Source organism: Pseudophryne corroboree, chromosome 5 (assembly GCF_028390025.1).
Source record: "Pseudophryne corroboree isolate aPseCor3 chromosome 5, aPseCor3.hap2, whole genome shotgun sequence".
Lineage (NCBI taxonomy): Eukaryota > Metazoa > Chordata > Amphibia > Anura > Myobatrachidae > Pseudophryne > Pseudophryne corroboree.
The window spans coordinates 520,198,588-520,216,878 of NC_086448.1; the positions used below are offsets into that span (position 1 = coordinate 520,198,588).

Here is an 18,291-nt window from a genome sequence, read left to right on the forward strand (position 1 = left end):
TGGGAATACAGCTTGTGAATGGCTTCCAAAACTGCCTCCCTATCAGAGGGAGACGTCGGTAAAGTCGACTTTTGGAAACGGCGAGGGGGAGACGTCTCGAATTCCAATATGTACCCCTGAGATATTACCTGAAGGATCCAGGGGTCTACTTGCGAGTGAGCCCACTGCGCACTGAAATTCATTGAGAACGGGCCCCCACCGTGCCTGAGCTTGTAAAGCCCTAGCGTCATACTGAGGGCTTGGCAGAGGCTGGAAAGGGTTTCTGTTCCTGGGAACTGGCTGATCTCTGCAGCCTTTTTCCTCTCCCTCTGTCACGAGCAGAAAAGAGGAACCTTTTGTCCGCTTGCCAACAAAGGACTGCGCCTGATAATACGGCGTCTTATTTTGAGAGGCGACCTGGGGTACAAACGTGGATTTCCCAGCTGTTGCCGTGGCCACCAGGTCTAAAAGACCGACCCCAAATGTCCCCTTTCAAAGGCAATACTTCCAAATGACGTTTGGAATCCGCATCACCTGACCATTTTACTGGTAGAATTGGACAACGCACTTATACTTGATGCCAGTCGGCAATTATTCCGCTGTGCATCATGCATATATAGAAATGCATCTTTTAAATGCTCTATAGGCAATAATATACTATCCTTATCTAGGATATCAATATTTCCAGTCAGGGAATCCGACCATGCCAACCCAGCACTGCACCTCCAGGCTGAGGCGATAGCTGGTCGCAGTAGAACACCAGTATGTGTGTAAATACCTTTTTTTGGATACCCTCCTGCTTTCTATCAGCAGGATCCTTAAGGGCGGCCATCTCATGAGAGGGTAGAGCCCTTGTTCTTACAAGCGTGTGAGCGCCTTATCCCCCCTAGGGGGTGTTTCCCAATGCATCCTAACCTCTGGCGGGAAAGGGTATGCAGCCAATACTTTTTAAGAAATTATTAATTGTTATCGGGGGGAAACCCACGCATCATCACACATTTTATTTCTCAGATTCAGGAAAACTACAGGTAGTTTTTCCCTCACCGAACATAATACCCCTTTTTTTGGTGGTACTCGTATTATCAGAAATGTATAAAACATTTTCCATTGTCTCAATCATGTAACGTGTGGCCCTACTGGAAATCACGGTTGTCTCTTCACCGTCGACACAGGAGTCAGTATCCGTGTCGGCGTCTGTATCTGCCATCTGCCTGACGGCCTATGAGACGTCTGTACAGGCACAAGCTGAGTAGCCGGCTGTCTCATGTCAACCACTGTTTTTTTTTATATAGAGCTGACACTGTCACGTAATTTTCAACAGTACATCCACTCAGGTGTCGACCCCCTAGGGGGTGACATCACTGTTACAGACACTCTGCTCCGCCTCCACATCATTTTCCTCCTCATACATGTCGACACACACGTACCGACACCCAGCACACACACAGGGAATGCTCTGATAGAGGACAGGACCCACTTAGCCCTTTGGGGAGACAGAGGGAGAGTTTGCCAGCACACACCAGAGCGCTATATATGTATAGGGACAACCTTACAATAAGTGTCTATCCCTTATAGCTGCTTATATCTGTTATTTTGCCAAATAAGTGCCCCCCCTCTCTTTTTTACCCTGTTTCTGTAGTTGCAGGATGCAGGGGAGATTCTGGGAGCCTTCCTACCAGAGGAGATAGGCCCCGCCCCCTTCACGGCGGGCTCTTCTCCCGCTTTTTACTGGAAAACTGGCAGGGGTTAAATACATCCATATAGCCCAGGAGCTATATGTGATGTATTTTTCGCCAACTAAGGTAAATTCATTGCTTCCCAGGACGCCCCCCCCCAGCGCCCTGCACCCTCAGTGACCGGAGTGTGAAGTGTGCCGAGAGCAATGGCGCACAGCTGCAGTGCTGTGCGCTACCTTATGAAGACAGGAAAGTCTTCTGCCGCCGATTTATGGACCTCTTCTTGCTTCAGCATCTGTAAGGGGGCCGGCGGCGCGGCTCCGGGACCCATCCATGGCTGGGCCTGTGATCGTCCCTCTGGAGCTAATGTCCAGTAGCCTAAGAAACCCAATCCACTCTGCACGCAGGTGAGTTCGTTTCTCTCCCCTAAGTCCCTCGATGCAGTGAGTCTGTTGCCAGCAGGTCTCACTGAAAATAAAAAACCTATTTAAACTTTTACTCTAAGCAGCTCAGGAGAGCCACCTAGATTGCACCCTTCTCGTTCGGGCACAAAATCTAACTGAGGCTTGGAGGAGGGTCATAGGGGGAGGAGCCAGTGCACACCAGCTAGTCCTAAAGCTTTTACTTTGTGCCCAGTCTCCTGCGGAGCCGCTATTCCCCATGGTCCTTTCGGAGTCCCCAGCATCCACTAGGACGTTAGAGAAAAGTCATATGTCATGGATAAGGGGTAATGTTTACGGCACATCAAATGGGACTATTTGGCGTGAATTGAGGATAGGTGGATGTATACACATCTGTAAGAACACCTTAAAATGCAGACACGCGAGTATCTAAATAAAATATTTACAGGATTCTAGAATGATAAACACCACACTTGCGTGAATGGTTTCCCCAAATGGCAAGAGAAGTGAGCATGTCTGAGTAGTGTCACGTGTCATTATCAAAGTATGAAAAGGGCCCTACACATTGAGCGATTCGCCGCGGAGCTGCCCGACGGCGGATACGGCCGCCCCAGCGGCGGGGGGACAGTGACGGGAGGGGGGTGAAGTTTCTTCACTCCCCCCGTCACCCGGCTCCATAGAAGTGCAGGCAAATATGGACGAGATCATCCATACTGGCCTGCATGCACCGGCGACGTTCATAGCTTGTGCCTCCACACTGAAAGATATGAACGGTATCTCGCTCACATCTTTCAGTCAGATCGCCCAGCGTGTAGGGCAGTGGTTTCCAAACTTTTTTGAATCACGACGCCCTAGAATATCAGAATTTTTTTCACGGCACCCCTAGGCCAAAATTTTCTTATTGAGAAATTTAGAAAGAAATATTACATTAAGTAGATCGCATTTATATGTCATCCTTAGGGTCAGTTGTGTGGTGAGGGACAAGATTTGCTTCTGTTTGGCCACATATATTATGACTGGCAGCCACCAGCACTGGTTTTGCCTATTATATTGACCATGAATAATTTGAATTGGTCCTGGACCACTAACCCAGGGCACCCCTGCAAGTGTCCCGAGGTACCCCAGGGAGCCACGGCACACAGTTTGGTAACCTCTGGTGTAGGGCCTATTACAATAATCTAATTGGATAATGAGCACATCATTGTCAATGGGCCCTTAAGTGCAAGCACAAATATTCTGTGTTTTAAAAATAGCGAAGGTATTAACAAAAATGACACATTTTGTGCTGTAAGGGTCAGCATTACAACCAAAGGCAAAAACATAGATTAAACTTACCATTCGAATATAAGGATTTTCTCCCAGACATGTCTGGCAAAGAATTGGGAAGTCCTGAAAAACATTATCACGTCAGATGGCATGATCAATACACGAAAATAAATTACTTCACTGCAAAACCATACCAAATGAAACATGCTTTTGTAGACTCCAGGAAAAATAAATTGAGCTTAATTTTACACGGCATTCATTTAAAGTAACAGCTTGATCATGGAATTCCCAACTCCATTAGGTCATACCAAAACATTTACACTAAAATGTAACCAATATACAGTACAGGTTGAGTATCCCTTATCCAAAATGCTTGGGACCAGAGGTATTTTGGATATGGGATTTTTCCGTATTTTGGAGTAATTGCATACCATGAGATATCATGGTGATGGGACCTAAATCTAAGCACAGAATGCATTTATGTTTCATATACTCCTTATACACACAGCCTGAAGGTCATTTTAACCAATATTTTTTATAACTTTGAGCATTAAACAAAGTGTGTCTACATTCACACAATTAATTTGTTTCATTTATACCTTATACACACAGCCTGAAGGTCATTTTATACAATATTTTTAATAACTTTGTGTATTAAACACAGTTTGTGCACATTGAGCCATCAAAAAACAAAAGTTTCACTATCTCACTCAAAAAAGTCCGTATTTCGGAATATTCCGTATTTCGGAATATTTGGATATGGGATACTCAACCTGTATAACAACCAAAAATGGCAACCGGAGAAAATCTGCATTTGGTTCACTCCACTCCTTGGGGTCGATTCAATTCGCAATTTATGAATAGCGCCGGGAATTTATCTCCCGACGCTATTCAATTCAGCTGCTAGTTACCCGCAATTGTCGGGGATTCTTCTCTCATCCCCGAGAGGTGAGAGAAGAAAACCGACAAAAGTGCTGCCACGCGGCCGGCGCGAGGCTGATACTGACGGGAATCAGCATTGCCGCGGGTAGTTAAGTCGGAGAATGCCCGTTCTCCCGACAAAACTACCTGTTAAGTCGGCGAGAACGGGCTTTCGCCGACTTAACTTTAGCTGAATTGAATAGCTTCGGGAGCTCATTCCCGGCGCTATTCATAAGTTGCCGAATTGAATCGACCCCCTTGTGCTTTGCACAATTCTGCTGCACCAGAGCGGTGTCCAATTCTATTAGTGCAAACATTTAACACTTACAGATACAGGATTAAGGGCCTGATTCAGAGATGTACGATATTGCGCATGCGCAAGGAAGTGATTGTGCAATACCGCACAGCTACCATGCTAATACAGCAGGTGGTGCCTGGTGTAAATAGTTTCCTCCCGACTCCAGTCATATCGCTCAGTATGTACGGACGGCCGCCGACCGCCCAGCCCGGGAGGGGAAACCCTAGACGACGTCGATCAGAGCAATATCCTCTAGTGTGTATGCAGCTTAACAGTTGCGGTAAGAAGGACTGTTACACAAGTAGGACAATGATAGGGGCAGTATAAGTGAAGGGGTCTGGAACTCAGGATCGACAGCAAAAAGGTCGACAACCCTTAGGTCGACGCCAATTGGTCGACATACCTTAGGTCGACATGGACAAAAGGTCGACAGGAACAAGGTCGACATGGAAAAAGGTCGACATGAGTTTTTTTGTGTGTTTTTTTTGTCGTTTTCTTCGTAGAGTGACCAGGAACCCCAATTAGTGCACCGTGTCCGCTCGCCATGCTTCGGGCATGGTGCCTTCGCTTCGCTACCGCTTCGCTCGGCACAGATTACCGTTCCAATCGTAGTCCACGTGGATCGTTAAGTATGAAAAGATTCCAAAAAAAGAAAAAAATCGTGAAAAACTCATGTCGACCTTTTTCCATGTCGACCTAAGGTTTGTCGACCAATTGGCGTCGACCTAAGGGTTGTCGATCTGAAGTCCGGATACCAAGTGAAGACAAGTTCATTATAGAAGCACTTCAGTATATTTAAAGGGGTGGTCTTCTGTATGCCGGCGGTCGGGCTCCCGGCGCTCAGTATACCGGCGCCAGGAGCCCGACAGCCAGCATACCAACACTTATTTTCCCTCGTGGGGGTCCACAACCCCCATAGAGGGAGAATAAAATAGTGTGGCGCGCGTAGCGCGCCACCGTGCCCGTAGCGTGGCGAGCCCGCAAGGGGCTCATTTGCGCTCGCCACACTGTCGGTAAGCCGGCGGTCGGCCTCCCGGTGCCGGTATGCTGGTCGCCGGGAGCCCGACCGCCGGCCAGCCGTAGTGAACCCTATTTAAAGCAGTGTTCCAAATGAATGAAAACCCCCTTATCTAGATGGACACAGATGACAAGTATTTTTAATATAATATACAAGTTGCAGCTTATCCAACAAATAATAAGAATTTACTTACCGATAATTCTATTTCTCGGAGTCCGTAGTGGATGCTGGGGTTCCTGAAAGGACCATGGGGAATAGCGGCTCCGCAGGAGACAGGGCACAAAAAGTAAAGCTTTACGATCAGGTGGTGTGTACTGGCTCCTCCCCCTATGACCCTCCTCCAGACTCCAGTTAGGTACTGTGCCCGGACGAGCGTACACAATAAGGGAGGAATTTTGAATCCCGGGTAAGACTCATACCAGCCACACCAATCACACCGTACAACTTGTGATCTGAACCCAGTTAACAGTATGATAACAGCAGAGCCTCTGAAAAGATGGCTCACAACAATAATAACCCGATTTTTGTAACTATGTACAAGTATTGCAGATAATCCGCACTTGGGATGGGCGCCCAGCATCCACTACGGACTCCGAGAAATAGAATTATCGGTAAGTAAATTCTTATTTTCTCTATCGTCCTAGTGGATGCTGGGGTTCCTGAAAGGACCATGGGGATTATACCAAAGCTCCCAAACGGGCGGGAGAGTGCGGATGACTCTGCAGCACCGAATGAGAGAACTCCAGGTCCTCTTTTGCCAGGGTATCAAATTTGTAGGATTTTACAAACGTGTTTGCCCCTGACTAAATAGCCGCTCGGCAAAGTTGTAAAGCCGAGACCCCTCGGGCAGCCGCCCAAGATGAGCCCACCTTCCTTGTGGAATGGGCATTTACATATTTTGGCTGTGGCAGGCCTGCCACAGAATGTGCAAGCTGAATTGTATTACACATCCAACTAGCAATAGTCTGCTTAAAAGCAAGAGCACCCAGCTTGTTGGGTGCATACAGGATAACAGCAAGTCAGTTTTCCTGACTCCAGCCGTCCTGGAACCTATATTTTCAGGGCCCTGACAACATCTAGCAACTTGGAGTCCTCCAAGTCCCTAGTAGGTGCAAGGCACCACAATAAGCTGGTTCAGGTGAAACACTGACACCACCTTAGGGAGAGAACTGGGGACGAGTCCGCAGCTCTGCCCTGTCCGAATGGACAAACAAATATGGGCTTTTTTGAGAAAAAAACCACCAATTTGACACTCGCCTGGTCCAGGCCAGGGCCAAGAGCATGGTCACTTTCCATGTGAGATGCTTCAAATCCACAGATTTGACTGGTTTTAACCAATGTGATTTGAGGAATCCCAGAACTACGTTGAGATCCCACAGTGCCACTGGAGGCACAAAAGAGGGTTGTATATGCAATACTCCCTTGACAAAGTTCTGGACTTCAGGAACTGAAGCCAATTCTTTCTGGAAGAAAATTGACAGGGCCGAAATTTGAACCTTAATGGACCCCAATTTGAGGCCCATAGACACTCCTGTTTGCAGGAAATGCAGGAATCGACCGAGTTGAAATTTCTTTGTGGGGCCTTCCTGGCCTCACACCACGCAACATATTTTCGCCACATGTGGTGATAATGTTGTGCGGTCACCTCCTTTCTGGCTTTGACCAGGGTAGGAATGACCTCTTCCGGAATGCCTTTTTCCCTTAGGATCCGGCGTTCCACCGCCATGCCGACAAACGCAGCTGCGGTAAGTCTTGGAACAGACATGGTACTTGCTGAAGCAAGTCCCTTCTCAGCGGCAGAGGCCATAAGACCTCTGTAAGCATCTCTTGAAGTTCCGGGTACCAAGTCCTTCTTGGCCAATCCGGAGCCATGAGTATAGTTCTTACTCCTCTACGTCTTATAATTCTCAGCACCTTAGGTATGAGAAGCAGAGGAGGGAACACATACACCGACTGGTACACCCACGGTGTTACCAGAACGTCCACAGCTATTGCCTGAGGGTCTCTTGACCTGGCGCAATACCTGTCCCGTTTTTTGTTCAGACGGGACGCCATCATGTCCACCTTTGGTATTTCCCAACGGTTTACAATCATGTGGAAAAAACTTCCCGATGAAGTTTCCACTCTCCCGGGTGGAGGTCGTGCCTGCTGAGGAAGTCTGCTTCCCAGTTTCCATTCCCGGGATGAAACACTGCTGACAGTGCTATCACATGATTTTCCGCCCAGCGAAAAGTCCTTGCAGTTTTTGCCATTGCCCTCCTGCTTCTTGTGTCGCCCTGTCTGTTTACGTGGGCGACTGCCGTGATGTTTTTCCCACTGGATCAATACCGGCAGACCTTGAAGCAGAGGTCTTGCTAAGCTTAGAGCATTATAAATTTACCCTTAGCTCCAGTATATTTATGTGGAGAAAAGTCTCCAGACTTGATCACACTCCCTGGAAATTTTTTCCTTGTGTGACTGCTCCCCAGCCTCTCGGGCTGGCCTCCGTGGTCACCAGCATCCAATCCTGAATGCCGAATCTGCGGCCCTCTAGAAGATGAGCACTCTATAACCACCACAGGAGAGACACCCTTGTCCTTGGATATAGGGTTATCCGCTGATGCATCTGAAGATGCGATCCGGACCATTTGTCCAGCAGATCCCACTGAAAAGTTCTTGCGTGAAATCTGCCGAATGGAAGTGCTTCGTAGGAAGCCACCATTTTTACCAGGACCCTTGTGCAATGATGCACTGTTTTTAGGAGGTTCCTGACTAGCTCGGATAACTCCCTGGCTTTCTCTTCCGGGAGAAACACCTTTTTCTGGACTGTGTCCAGAATCATCCCTAGGCACAGCAGACGTGTCGTCGGGATCAGCTGCGATTTTGGAATATTTAGAATCCAGCCGTGCTGTTGTAGCAGTATCAGAGATAGTGCTACTCCGCCAACTGTTCCCTGGACTATGCCCTTATCAGGAGATCGTCCAAGTAAGGGATAATTAAGACGCCTTTTCTTCGAAGAAGAATCATCATTTCGGCCATTACCTTGGTAAAGACCCGGGGTGCCGTGGACAATCCAAACGGCAGCGTCTGAAACTGATAGTGACAGTTCTGCACCACGAACCTGAGGTACCCTTAGTGAGAAGGGCAAATTTGGGACATAGAGGTAAGCATCCCCGATGTCCCGGGACACTATATAGTCCCCTTCTGGTTCGTTATCACTGCTCTGAGTGACTCCATCTTGATTTGAACCTTTGTAAGTGTTCAAAATTTTTTAGATTTAGAATAAGTCTCACCTAGCCTTCTGGCTTCAGTACCACAATATAGTGTGGAATAATACCCCTTTTCTTGTAGTAGGAGGGGTAATTTAATTATCACCTGCTGGGAATACAGCTTGTGAATTTTTTTCCCATACTGCCTCCTTGTCGGAGGGAGACCTTGGTAAAGCAGACTTCAGGAGCCTGCGAAGGGGAAACGTCTCGACATTCCAATCTGTACCCCTGGGATACTACTTGTAGGATCCAGGGGTCCTGTACGGTCTCAGCGCCATGCTGAGAACTTGTCAGAAGCGGTGGAACGCTTCTGTTCCTGGGAATGGGCTGCCTGCTGCAGTCTTCTTCCCTTTCCTCTATCCCTGGGCAGATATGATCTTATAGGGACGAAAGGACTGAAGGCTGAAAAGACGGTGTCTTTTTCTGCAGAGATGTGACTTAGGGTAAAAACGGTGGATTTTCCAGCAGTTGCCGTGGCCACCAGGTCCGATGGACCGACCCCAAATAACTCCTCTTCCTTTATACGGCAATACACCTTTGTGCCGTTTGGAATCTGCATCACCTGACCACTGTCGTGTCCATAAACATCTTCTGGCAGATATGGACATCGCATTTACTCTTGATGCCAGAGTGCAAATATCCCTCTGTGCATCTCGCATATATAGAAATGCATCCTTTAAATGCTCTATAGTCAATAAAATACTGTCCCTGTCAAGGGTATCAATATTTTTAGTCAGGGAATCCGACCAAGCCACCCCAGCTCTGCACATCCAGGCTGAGGCGATCGCTGGTCGCAGTATAACACCAGTATGTGTGTATATACTTTTTATGATATTTTCCAGCCTCCTGTCAGCTGGTCCTTGAGGACGGCCCTATCTATGGACGGTACCGCCACTTGTTTTGATAAGCGTGTGAGCGCCTTATCCACCCTAAGGGGTGTTTCCCAACGCGCCCTAACTTCTGGCGGGAAAGGGTATACCGCCCATAATTTTCTATCGGGGGGAACCCACGCATCATCACACACTTTATTTAATTTATCTGATTCAGGAAAAACTACGGTAGTTTTTTCACATCCCACATAATACCCTCTTTTGTGGTACTTGTAGTATCAGAAATATGTAACACCTCCTTCATTGCCCTTAACGTGTGGCCCTAATAAGGAATACGTTTGTTTATTCACCGTCGACACTGGATTCAGTGTCCCTGTCTGTGTCGACCGACTAAAGTAAACGGGCGTTTTTAAAAACCCCTGACGGTGTTTTTGAGACGTCTGGACCGGTACTAATTGTTTGTCGGCCGTCTCATGTCGTCAACCGACCTTGCAGCGTGTTGACATTATCACGTAATTCCCTAAATAAGCCATCCATTCCGGTGTCGACTCTCTAGAGAGTGACATCACCATTACAGGCAATTGCTCCGCCTCCTCACCAACATCGTCCTCATACATGTCGACACACACGTACCGACACACAGCACACACACAGGGAATGCTCTGATAGAGGACAGGACCCACTAGCCCTTTGGAGAGACAGAGGGAGAGTTTGCCAGCACACACCAAAAACGCTATAATTATATAGGGACAACCTTATATAAGTGTTTTCCCTTATAGCATCTTTTTTTTTATATATTTCTCACGCCAAATTAATGCCCCCCCTCTCTGTTTTAACCCTGTTTCTGTAGTGCAGTGCAGGGGAGAGCCTGGGAGCCTTCCCTCCAGCCTTTCTGTGAGGGAAAATGGCGCTGTGTGCTGAGGAGATAGGCCCCGCCCCTTTTTCGGCGGCCTCGTCTCCCGCTCTTAACGGATTCTGGCAGGGGTTAAATCTCTCCATATAGCCTCCGGAGGCTATATGTGAGGTATTTTTAGCCAAAATAGGTTTTCATTTGCCTCCCAGGGCGCCCCCCTCCCAGCGCCCTGCACCCTCAGTGACTGCCGTGTGAAGTGTGCTGAGAGGAAAATGGCGCACAGCTGCAGTGCTGTGCGCTACCTTTAGAAGACTGAGGAGTCTTCTGCCGCCGATTCTGGACCTCTTCTTATTTCAGCATCTGCAAGGGGGCCGGCGGCAAGGCTCCGGTGACCATCCAGGCTGTACCTGTGATCGTCCCTCTGGAGCTGATGTCCAGTAGCCAAGAAGCCAATCCATCCTGCACGCAGGCGAGTTCACTTCTTCTCCCCTAAGTCCCTCGTTGCAGTGATCCTGTTGCCAGCAGGACTCACTGTAAAATAAAAAACCTAAGCTAAACTTTTCTAAGCAGCTCTTTAGGAGAGCCACCTAGATTGCACCCTTCTCGGCCGGGCACAAAAATCTAACTGGAGTCTGGAGGAGGGTCATAGGGGGAGGAGCCAGTACACACCACCTGATCGTAAAGCTTTACTTTTTGTGCCCTGTCTCCTGCGGAGCCGCTATTCCCCATGGTCCTTTCAGGAACCCCAGCATCCACTAGGACGATAGAGAAAACCAGTTACATAGAGTGTCCCCATCTTTGGAACTGAACGCATCACTTATATGGTAACTTAGGTCACCCTAGCTGCAGCTAACTTCTCTTCCGTATTTCCCTATAGATTGTAAGCTGCGAGCAGGGCCTTCCTACCTCTATGTCTGTCTGTCTTTGCCAGTTTTGTTCTATAACTGTTGTTCTAATTGTAAAGCGCAACAGAATGTGCTGCGCTATATCAGAAACTGCTAATAAATAAATAAATAAAATAGGTCTGGTATCACTGGCACGCTATATTTTGTTGTAGACTTATATGATTCAAAAAAGGAGATAGAAATGCAAGGCTCGGTACACACTATGCCGACATGTTTAAATTGCTCTACTCACTGTCTTAGCCTGTACCACCTCTGATGGGAGGCTATTCCACTTGTCCACTACCCTTTCTGTGAAGTAATTTCTCCTCAAATTTCCCCTGAACCTCCCCCCCACCAGTCTCAGTGCATGTCCTTGTGTCCTATTGCTTCTCTTCATTTGGAGAATGTTTCCCTCCTGGACTTTGATAAACCCTTGATATATTTGAAAATTTCTATCATGACCCCACTTTCCCTTCTCTGCTCCATACTATACATATTGAGATTTTTTGTTAGTCTTTCTGGGCATGTTTTGCCATAAACCATTTTAGTTGCCATTCTTTGTACAGTCTCTAATGTATTAATATCCTTTTGAAGATATGGCCTCCAGAATCGAACACAGTATTCTATATGAGGCTGTACCAATGACCTATACAATGGCATTATTACATCTTTCTTTCTGCTGCTGATTCTTCTCCCAATGCAGCCAAGCATCTGATTAGCCTTCCTCATTGCTTTGTTACATAGCTTATCTGTCTTTATTTTAGTCACCTGAAATAGTGACTCCTAGATCCCTTTCCTCCTCAGTAGTTTCCAGTATAGTGCCATTAATACTATATTTAGCCATTGGATTTTTGAGACCCAAGTGCATGATTTTGCATTTTTTGGCATTAAACTGTAATTGCCCATTCTTGACTATTCCTCTAGTCTACCTAGATGCTCAGTCATGTGTTTTACCCCACCTGGTGTGCTTACCCTGTTGCATACCTTTGTGTCATCTGCACAAGATCCCTGGGGTACTCCACTGGTAACATTTCCCTCCTGTAAATGCACTCCATTTACCACAACTCTCTGTTTTCTATACTGCAACTAGAGATGAGCGGTTTCGGATGTAACGCCAGAATTAACGCCAGTTTGGTTTTATCCGGATGTTTCTTATTGGCTATCCAAAACATGTGACGTCCATGAGCCAATAAGATGCCGTTTTGAGAACCGAGTAAAACCGAACCCGCTCATCTTTAACTGCAACCAAGATCTTATCCATTCAATAATCAGAGTATCCAATCTCAAGCTTCCAAGTTTATTTAGCAGCCTGCGATGTGGAACAGTGTCAAAAGTGATACTAAAGTCTAGATGAGCTATATCCACGGCTCCACCTTTATCCATCAGTTTAGTCACAGAGTCAAAAAAGTCAATAAGATGTTTGACGTGACAACGGTCAAGACAAGCCTGCATTGTCCGGACCGCACCTCACAAACGGCGATCTAATGCCGTTGGCATTCCTCCTTTTGCCCCTGCGTGGCAATCAGGCAGAGGCAATCGCATCTCTCTGGGCTTTATGGGGTGCGCGGGCGCACTCCCCAAAGGAAGTCAGACTGCGATGGCTGCAGTGATCCAGTCTGAATGACCGCCTACGTCATTCAGGTGTGTACACCCACCAATGCACTACAGATATAATGGGCAAAATATCTATTAGTGTGTACTCAGTTTATCAGCCGCTTCATGTTCAGTTACAGATTCTTTAAAGCCGTAAGGTGAGTGCTCAGTCATATCTACATAGCACAGAATGTGAAGGCGGGTACACACTACCCGATGTTTAAATGCCTGCAGTGAACAGTATAGCGTTCAACGAAATGGTGCGTACACACTGGATGTTATCATTCAACAATAACATTCAGCGACGTCACCGCCAGCATTCCCGAACATGCAGCTCAGCCCGACATTGACGGTTTGAGCTGCATGTCGAACGCTGAACGATGTGCGGAAGCGCGCATCATTCACCAATAACAATAACCAATAACACGATTTCTGGCTAGTTATCATTTGCTTTTTAGCCAGAAATCGCCTAGTGTGTACCCTCTTAAGGTGCCAGACAGATCATCCAGCAAAGCAGAGGTGGGTGTAGCATATTTACCAAAACATTGTTTACGAAAAGAAAAACAAAAAATAAAATACCAAACCACACAAATGTAGAGGCATGGGACTATGCACAGCTGTATAATGTAACCATTCATACAAGTACATGGGCACATACATATGGCACTCACATGCAGGTACTCATACATGTGCAGCCAAAGGCACGCTTACAGGTAGAAAAGCAGCCATACATGAGCACACAGCGGCCGGAGACCTGCTCTGGCCTACCCAGGCTGCTCGTCACATACCGGGATTGGGCCATAGGAGGTGGTGGGAGGCTGGAGACCCCGCAAGCGGTTACACAAAGCGCAGCACCTCCAAAGTTACTCACCGCGTCCTCCCAGTTCTGCCGGTTGTACGTATTGGATCCCAGCGAAGTCGCCATCCTACTGTGGCCTAGATTTCAGCGGTGTCTCCCGGTGTCGGAAGTCGGGGCCTGGTTCCGGTGTTTAGAATACGGCTGCCCGCTACAGTACTACGCCTGCGCCACCGGGGAAAACTAGCGCCTGCGCACTACACTCACGGCTGGGCTGCTGGCTTGCAAGGTCTAGTAAGCCAACTCTGAGCAGTAGCTCCTAGCGGCACTCAGCCGACACTACATAGATGCTGTTTTAGACGAGTGTAATTATCTTACTGCAACAGGGTCTAAGGGGCCCATTTATCATTGCATTTTAGCTGTTGTCCCACCACTGCCGCCAGCATCCGCATCTGCCATAGGCAGGGCCGGTGCTAGGGTGTTCGACGCCCCCCTGTAAACTATAAATTTATGCCCCTTCCATACTTTACAAAGGGACAAGGCACATGTTTTTACACATAACGCCCCCTGCAGTAGTGATGCTTACACACGTAACGCCCCCTGTACCAGTGACGCTTATATTAGAAGCAGTGACGCTTACACTCGTAACGCCCCCTGCAGCAGTGATGCTTACACACGTAATGCATCCTGCAGCATTGGCGCTTACACATGTAACGCACCATGTAGCATTGGCGCTTACACACATATATACTGCACAGTCACACATATACCACATACAAATATGTACTGTACATACATTACACACAGTACAATCACACATACACAGATACTGTATACATACACACACACACATACTGTATACATATACACTCACACACACTTTCACTCGTTCCATTCCAGCCACTTACATAAAGAAGTCTGGCAACTCCTGTGTTGCAGGCAGCAGCCTGGCTCTGTGTAGCTCCTCCCCTTATTCCCATGTAGTTCCGCCCCCTTTAGATCCGACCAGCACACTGCGCTGTGAGGTGAGTCTGTGACAGGGGAGGGGGAGAGGAGGCTTCATGACGCCGGCACCGCCCACTGCCTGTCATAGAGTGTGACAGGCGCAGCAGCTGGCATCAGCAGGGGAACTCAGCAGCGGGGATGCAGAGCAGGGAGACCGCTTCTCCCAGCCTGGCGCCTACCTACTCTCAGGGCCGGTTCTACGTCTTCCAGCGCCCCGGGCGGGCAAAGGGGGCGTGGCTTCACACAGGGGGCGTGGTCATTTACGCCCCCTGTACAGTAGTGAAATGATGTGCGGTGCGCGATGACATCATCGCGCACCGCACAGTAAAGGTCCTCTCCATGAAGGGAAACTAGACGCTACGCGTCTAGTTCCCTTCAGAGCGGGGGGCAGCGGCAGCGGGACAGAGCGATCAGCGGGGGCACAGCAGCAGCGGATCTTGCCATGGTGCGGCGCCCTCCGGAAGGCGCCGGCGCCCTCCGGAAGGCGGCGCCCTGGGCAAAAGTCCTGCTTGCCCGTGGCAAGATCCGCTACTGCCTACTCTGCATCCATTTGCTGAGCGGTAAAGCACCGGGCCTGCCCATAGATTTCTTTGTGGGATGCGATGCTGCCAGATTGATCAATATCGGGAATGAAAGCATTCCCGATATTGGCCCCCGCAGCTATCGCCATCTGAAAGTGGCAGTTGCCCATTGTAGCCTACGGGCTACACACATACCTCCCAACCTTTGTATTCTTTGATGCGGGATCTGCAGCAGCGGAGGCGTGGCTGGAAAGGTGGCGGGGCTTCAGAAGAAGGGGCGGGACCTTGATACACGACACAGGTTTTTGTAATTTTGGGGGGGAGCCCAGCGCTCCCTGAGCAGCCCTCGCCTCACTCCCAGCACTGTTTAGATGCCGTGCAAATTCAGTGATCACCAGCTGCTTTGCAGAGCAGCGCAGCGGTGATCACTAGCTCTCCCAATTTTCAACCCACAGGTGGGGCAGTGGGACAATGTCCGAATAGCGGGACTGCCCCGCTGGAATTGGGACAGTTGGGAGGTATGTACACATCATGTATCTGGCCGGCAGAGGGTTCCCCCAGAACCCTTCCTGGAAGTGGCTTCAGACATCACAGCACATTGCAAGGATGGGCTCCTTTCAGGGCCCTTGTCCCTGCGGGTGCTATTTAATGCATCCGCTCAGGGACAGATTAGCCTTTAAAGCTACCGGGAAGGTTTCCAGGAGGCCGACCGCAGTGTGGGGCCGATTGCCGCATGTGGCTCCGCCCCCAGTAGCGCAACACTCATCATTACATCTGGCAGCCGCCAGCACCCATCAGAGGCCACAGTGTGGAGGAGCTCTGACAGTCACTGTGAGGATAGGCTGTCATCTCACGTGACAGAGCTCCTCCAGTCACCAGTTCCCAGCAGCCTCACATGCAATGCATATCTATCCCTTTGGCCCCCCTGAATTCCTCTCCTGTACTCTCTGCCCTCCCACTCTCTGCTACACCACCGAACCCTTCTCACATACACTTCAACCCCCCATCTGCTCTCTCCCCCACCCATGTTACCTCCCTCCACCCGTGGCACTCCCCCCTCCCCCACTTGCAGCACCCCCTCCCCCACTCTCGGCACCCCCCCTCCCCCATTCGCATGTAATGTGATACTGGATGCTGCTGTGCGCTGTCACGGGACCAACAGATGCTGCTGGGCAGTGTACTGTGAATAACGAACGCTGCTGGGCGGTGTAATGTGAATATAGGGTGCTGCAATGTGACTAACGGGCGCTGCTGTGCGCTGTCATGTGAATAACGGGTGCTGCTATGTGCTGTAATGTAAATAATGGACACTGCTGGGCGGTGTAATGTGAATAACGACACTTCTATATGGTGTAATGTGAATTGATACTATTCTATGGCATATTTTTGCCACGCACCTTCGGCGCGCCCTCTCATTATTTCGGTTATGCGGGGGGACAGCACCAAAGAAAACTTCCACCAAGAAGTTGCAACATATGATTTACAGGATAGGATATCCTATACAGTGATTTTAAGGCCATCAATGCGGAGGAAGGATATTTAAGTGTAAACTAAAATAAGATTTCTCTATCGTCCTAGTGGATGCTGGGGTTCCTGAAAGGACCATGGGGAATAGCGGCTCCGCAGGAGACAGGGCACAAAAAGTAAAGCTTTAGGATCAGGTGGTGTGCACTGGCTCCTCCCCCTATGACCCTCCTCCAAGCCTCAGTTAGATTTTTGTGCCCGGCCGAGAAGGGTGCAATCTAGGTGGCTCTCCTAAAGAGCTGCTTAGAAAAGTTTAGCTTAGGTTTTTTTATTTTACAGTGAGTCCTGCTGGCAACAGGATCACTGCAACGAGGGACTTAGGGGAGAAGAAGTGAACTCACCTGCGTGCAGGATGGATTGGCTTCTTTGGCTACTGGACATTAGCTCCAGAGGGACGATCACAGGTACAGCCTGGATGGTCACCGGAGCCTCGCCGCCGGCCCCCTTGCAGATGCTGAAACGAGAAGAGGTCCAGAATCGGCGGCAGAAGACTCCTCAGTCTTCTTAAGGTAGCGCACAGCACTGCAGCTGTGCGCCATTTCCTCTCAGCACACTTCACACGGCAGTCACTGAGGGTGCAGGGCGCTGGGAGGGGGGCGCCCTGGGAGGCAAATGAAAACCTTTTTTGGCTAAAAATACCTCACATATAGCCTCCGGGGGCTATATGGAGATATTTAACCCCTGCCAGAATCCATTAAAGAGCGGGAGACGAGCCAGCCGAAAAAGGGGCGGGGCCTATCTCCTCAGCACACAGCGCCATTTTCCCTCACAGAAAGACTGGAGGGAAGGCTCCCAGGCTCTCCCCTGCACTGCACTACAGAAACAGGGTTAAAACAGAGAGGGGGGGCACTAATTTGGCGTTAGAAATATATAAAAGATGCTATAAGGGAAAACACTTATATAAGGTTGTCCCTATATAATTATAGCGTTTTTGGTGTGTGCTGGCAAACTCTCCCTCTGTCTCTCCAAAGGGCTAGTGGGTCCTGTCCTCTATCAGAGCATTCCCTGTGTGTGTGCTGTGTGTCGGTACGTGTGTCGACATGTATGAGGACGATGTTGGTGAGGAGGCGGAGCAATTGCCTGTAATGGTGATGTCACTCTCTAGGGAGTCGACACCGGAATGGATGGCTTATTTAGGGAATTACGTGATAATGTCAACACGCTGCAAGGTCGGTTGACGACATGAGACGGCCGACAAGCAATTAGTACCGGTCCAGACGTCTCAGAAACACCGTCAGGGGTTTTAAAACGCCCGTTTACTTTAGTCGGTCGACACAGACACAGACACGGACACTGAATCCAGTGTCGACGGTGAATAAACAAACGTATTCCTTATTAGGGCCACACGTTAAGGGCAATGAAGGAGGTGTTACATATTTCTGATACTAGAAGTACCACAAAAGAGGGTATTATGTGGGATGTGAAAAAACTACCGTAGTTTTTCCTGAATCAGATAAATTAAATGAAGTGTGTGATGA

General features: G+C 48.7%; 1 protein-coding gene across 2 annotated transcripts in view; it reads right to left on the bottom strand.

Moving 5' to 3' along the window:
* The window catches only part of RBM22 (RNA binding motif protein 22), a 162,099-nt gene that overhangs the window by 99,907 nt on the left and 43,901 nt on the right, over window positions 1-18,291 (bottom strand). The window contains exons 1-2 of one of the 2 annotated variants that reach the window (XM_063923107.1): window positions 13,839-14,078; window positions 3,392-3,445 (exon numbers count right to left, since the gene is read on the bottom strand). In XM_063923107.1, coding sequence (XP_063779177.1) covers window positions 3,392-3,445; window positions 13,839-13,892 — 108 coding nt within the window. In that variant the 5' untranslated portion in view covers window positions 13,893-14,078. Of the gene's footprint in view, window positions 1-3,391; window positions 3,446-13,838; window positions 14,079-18,291 lie in introns of those variants that run through there. The other variant, XM_063923106.1, reaches the window with a different exon arrangement.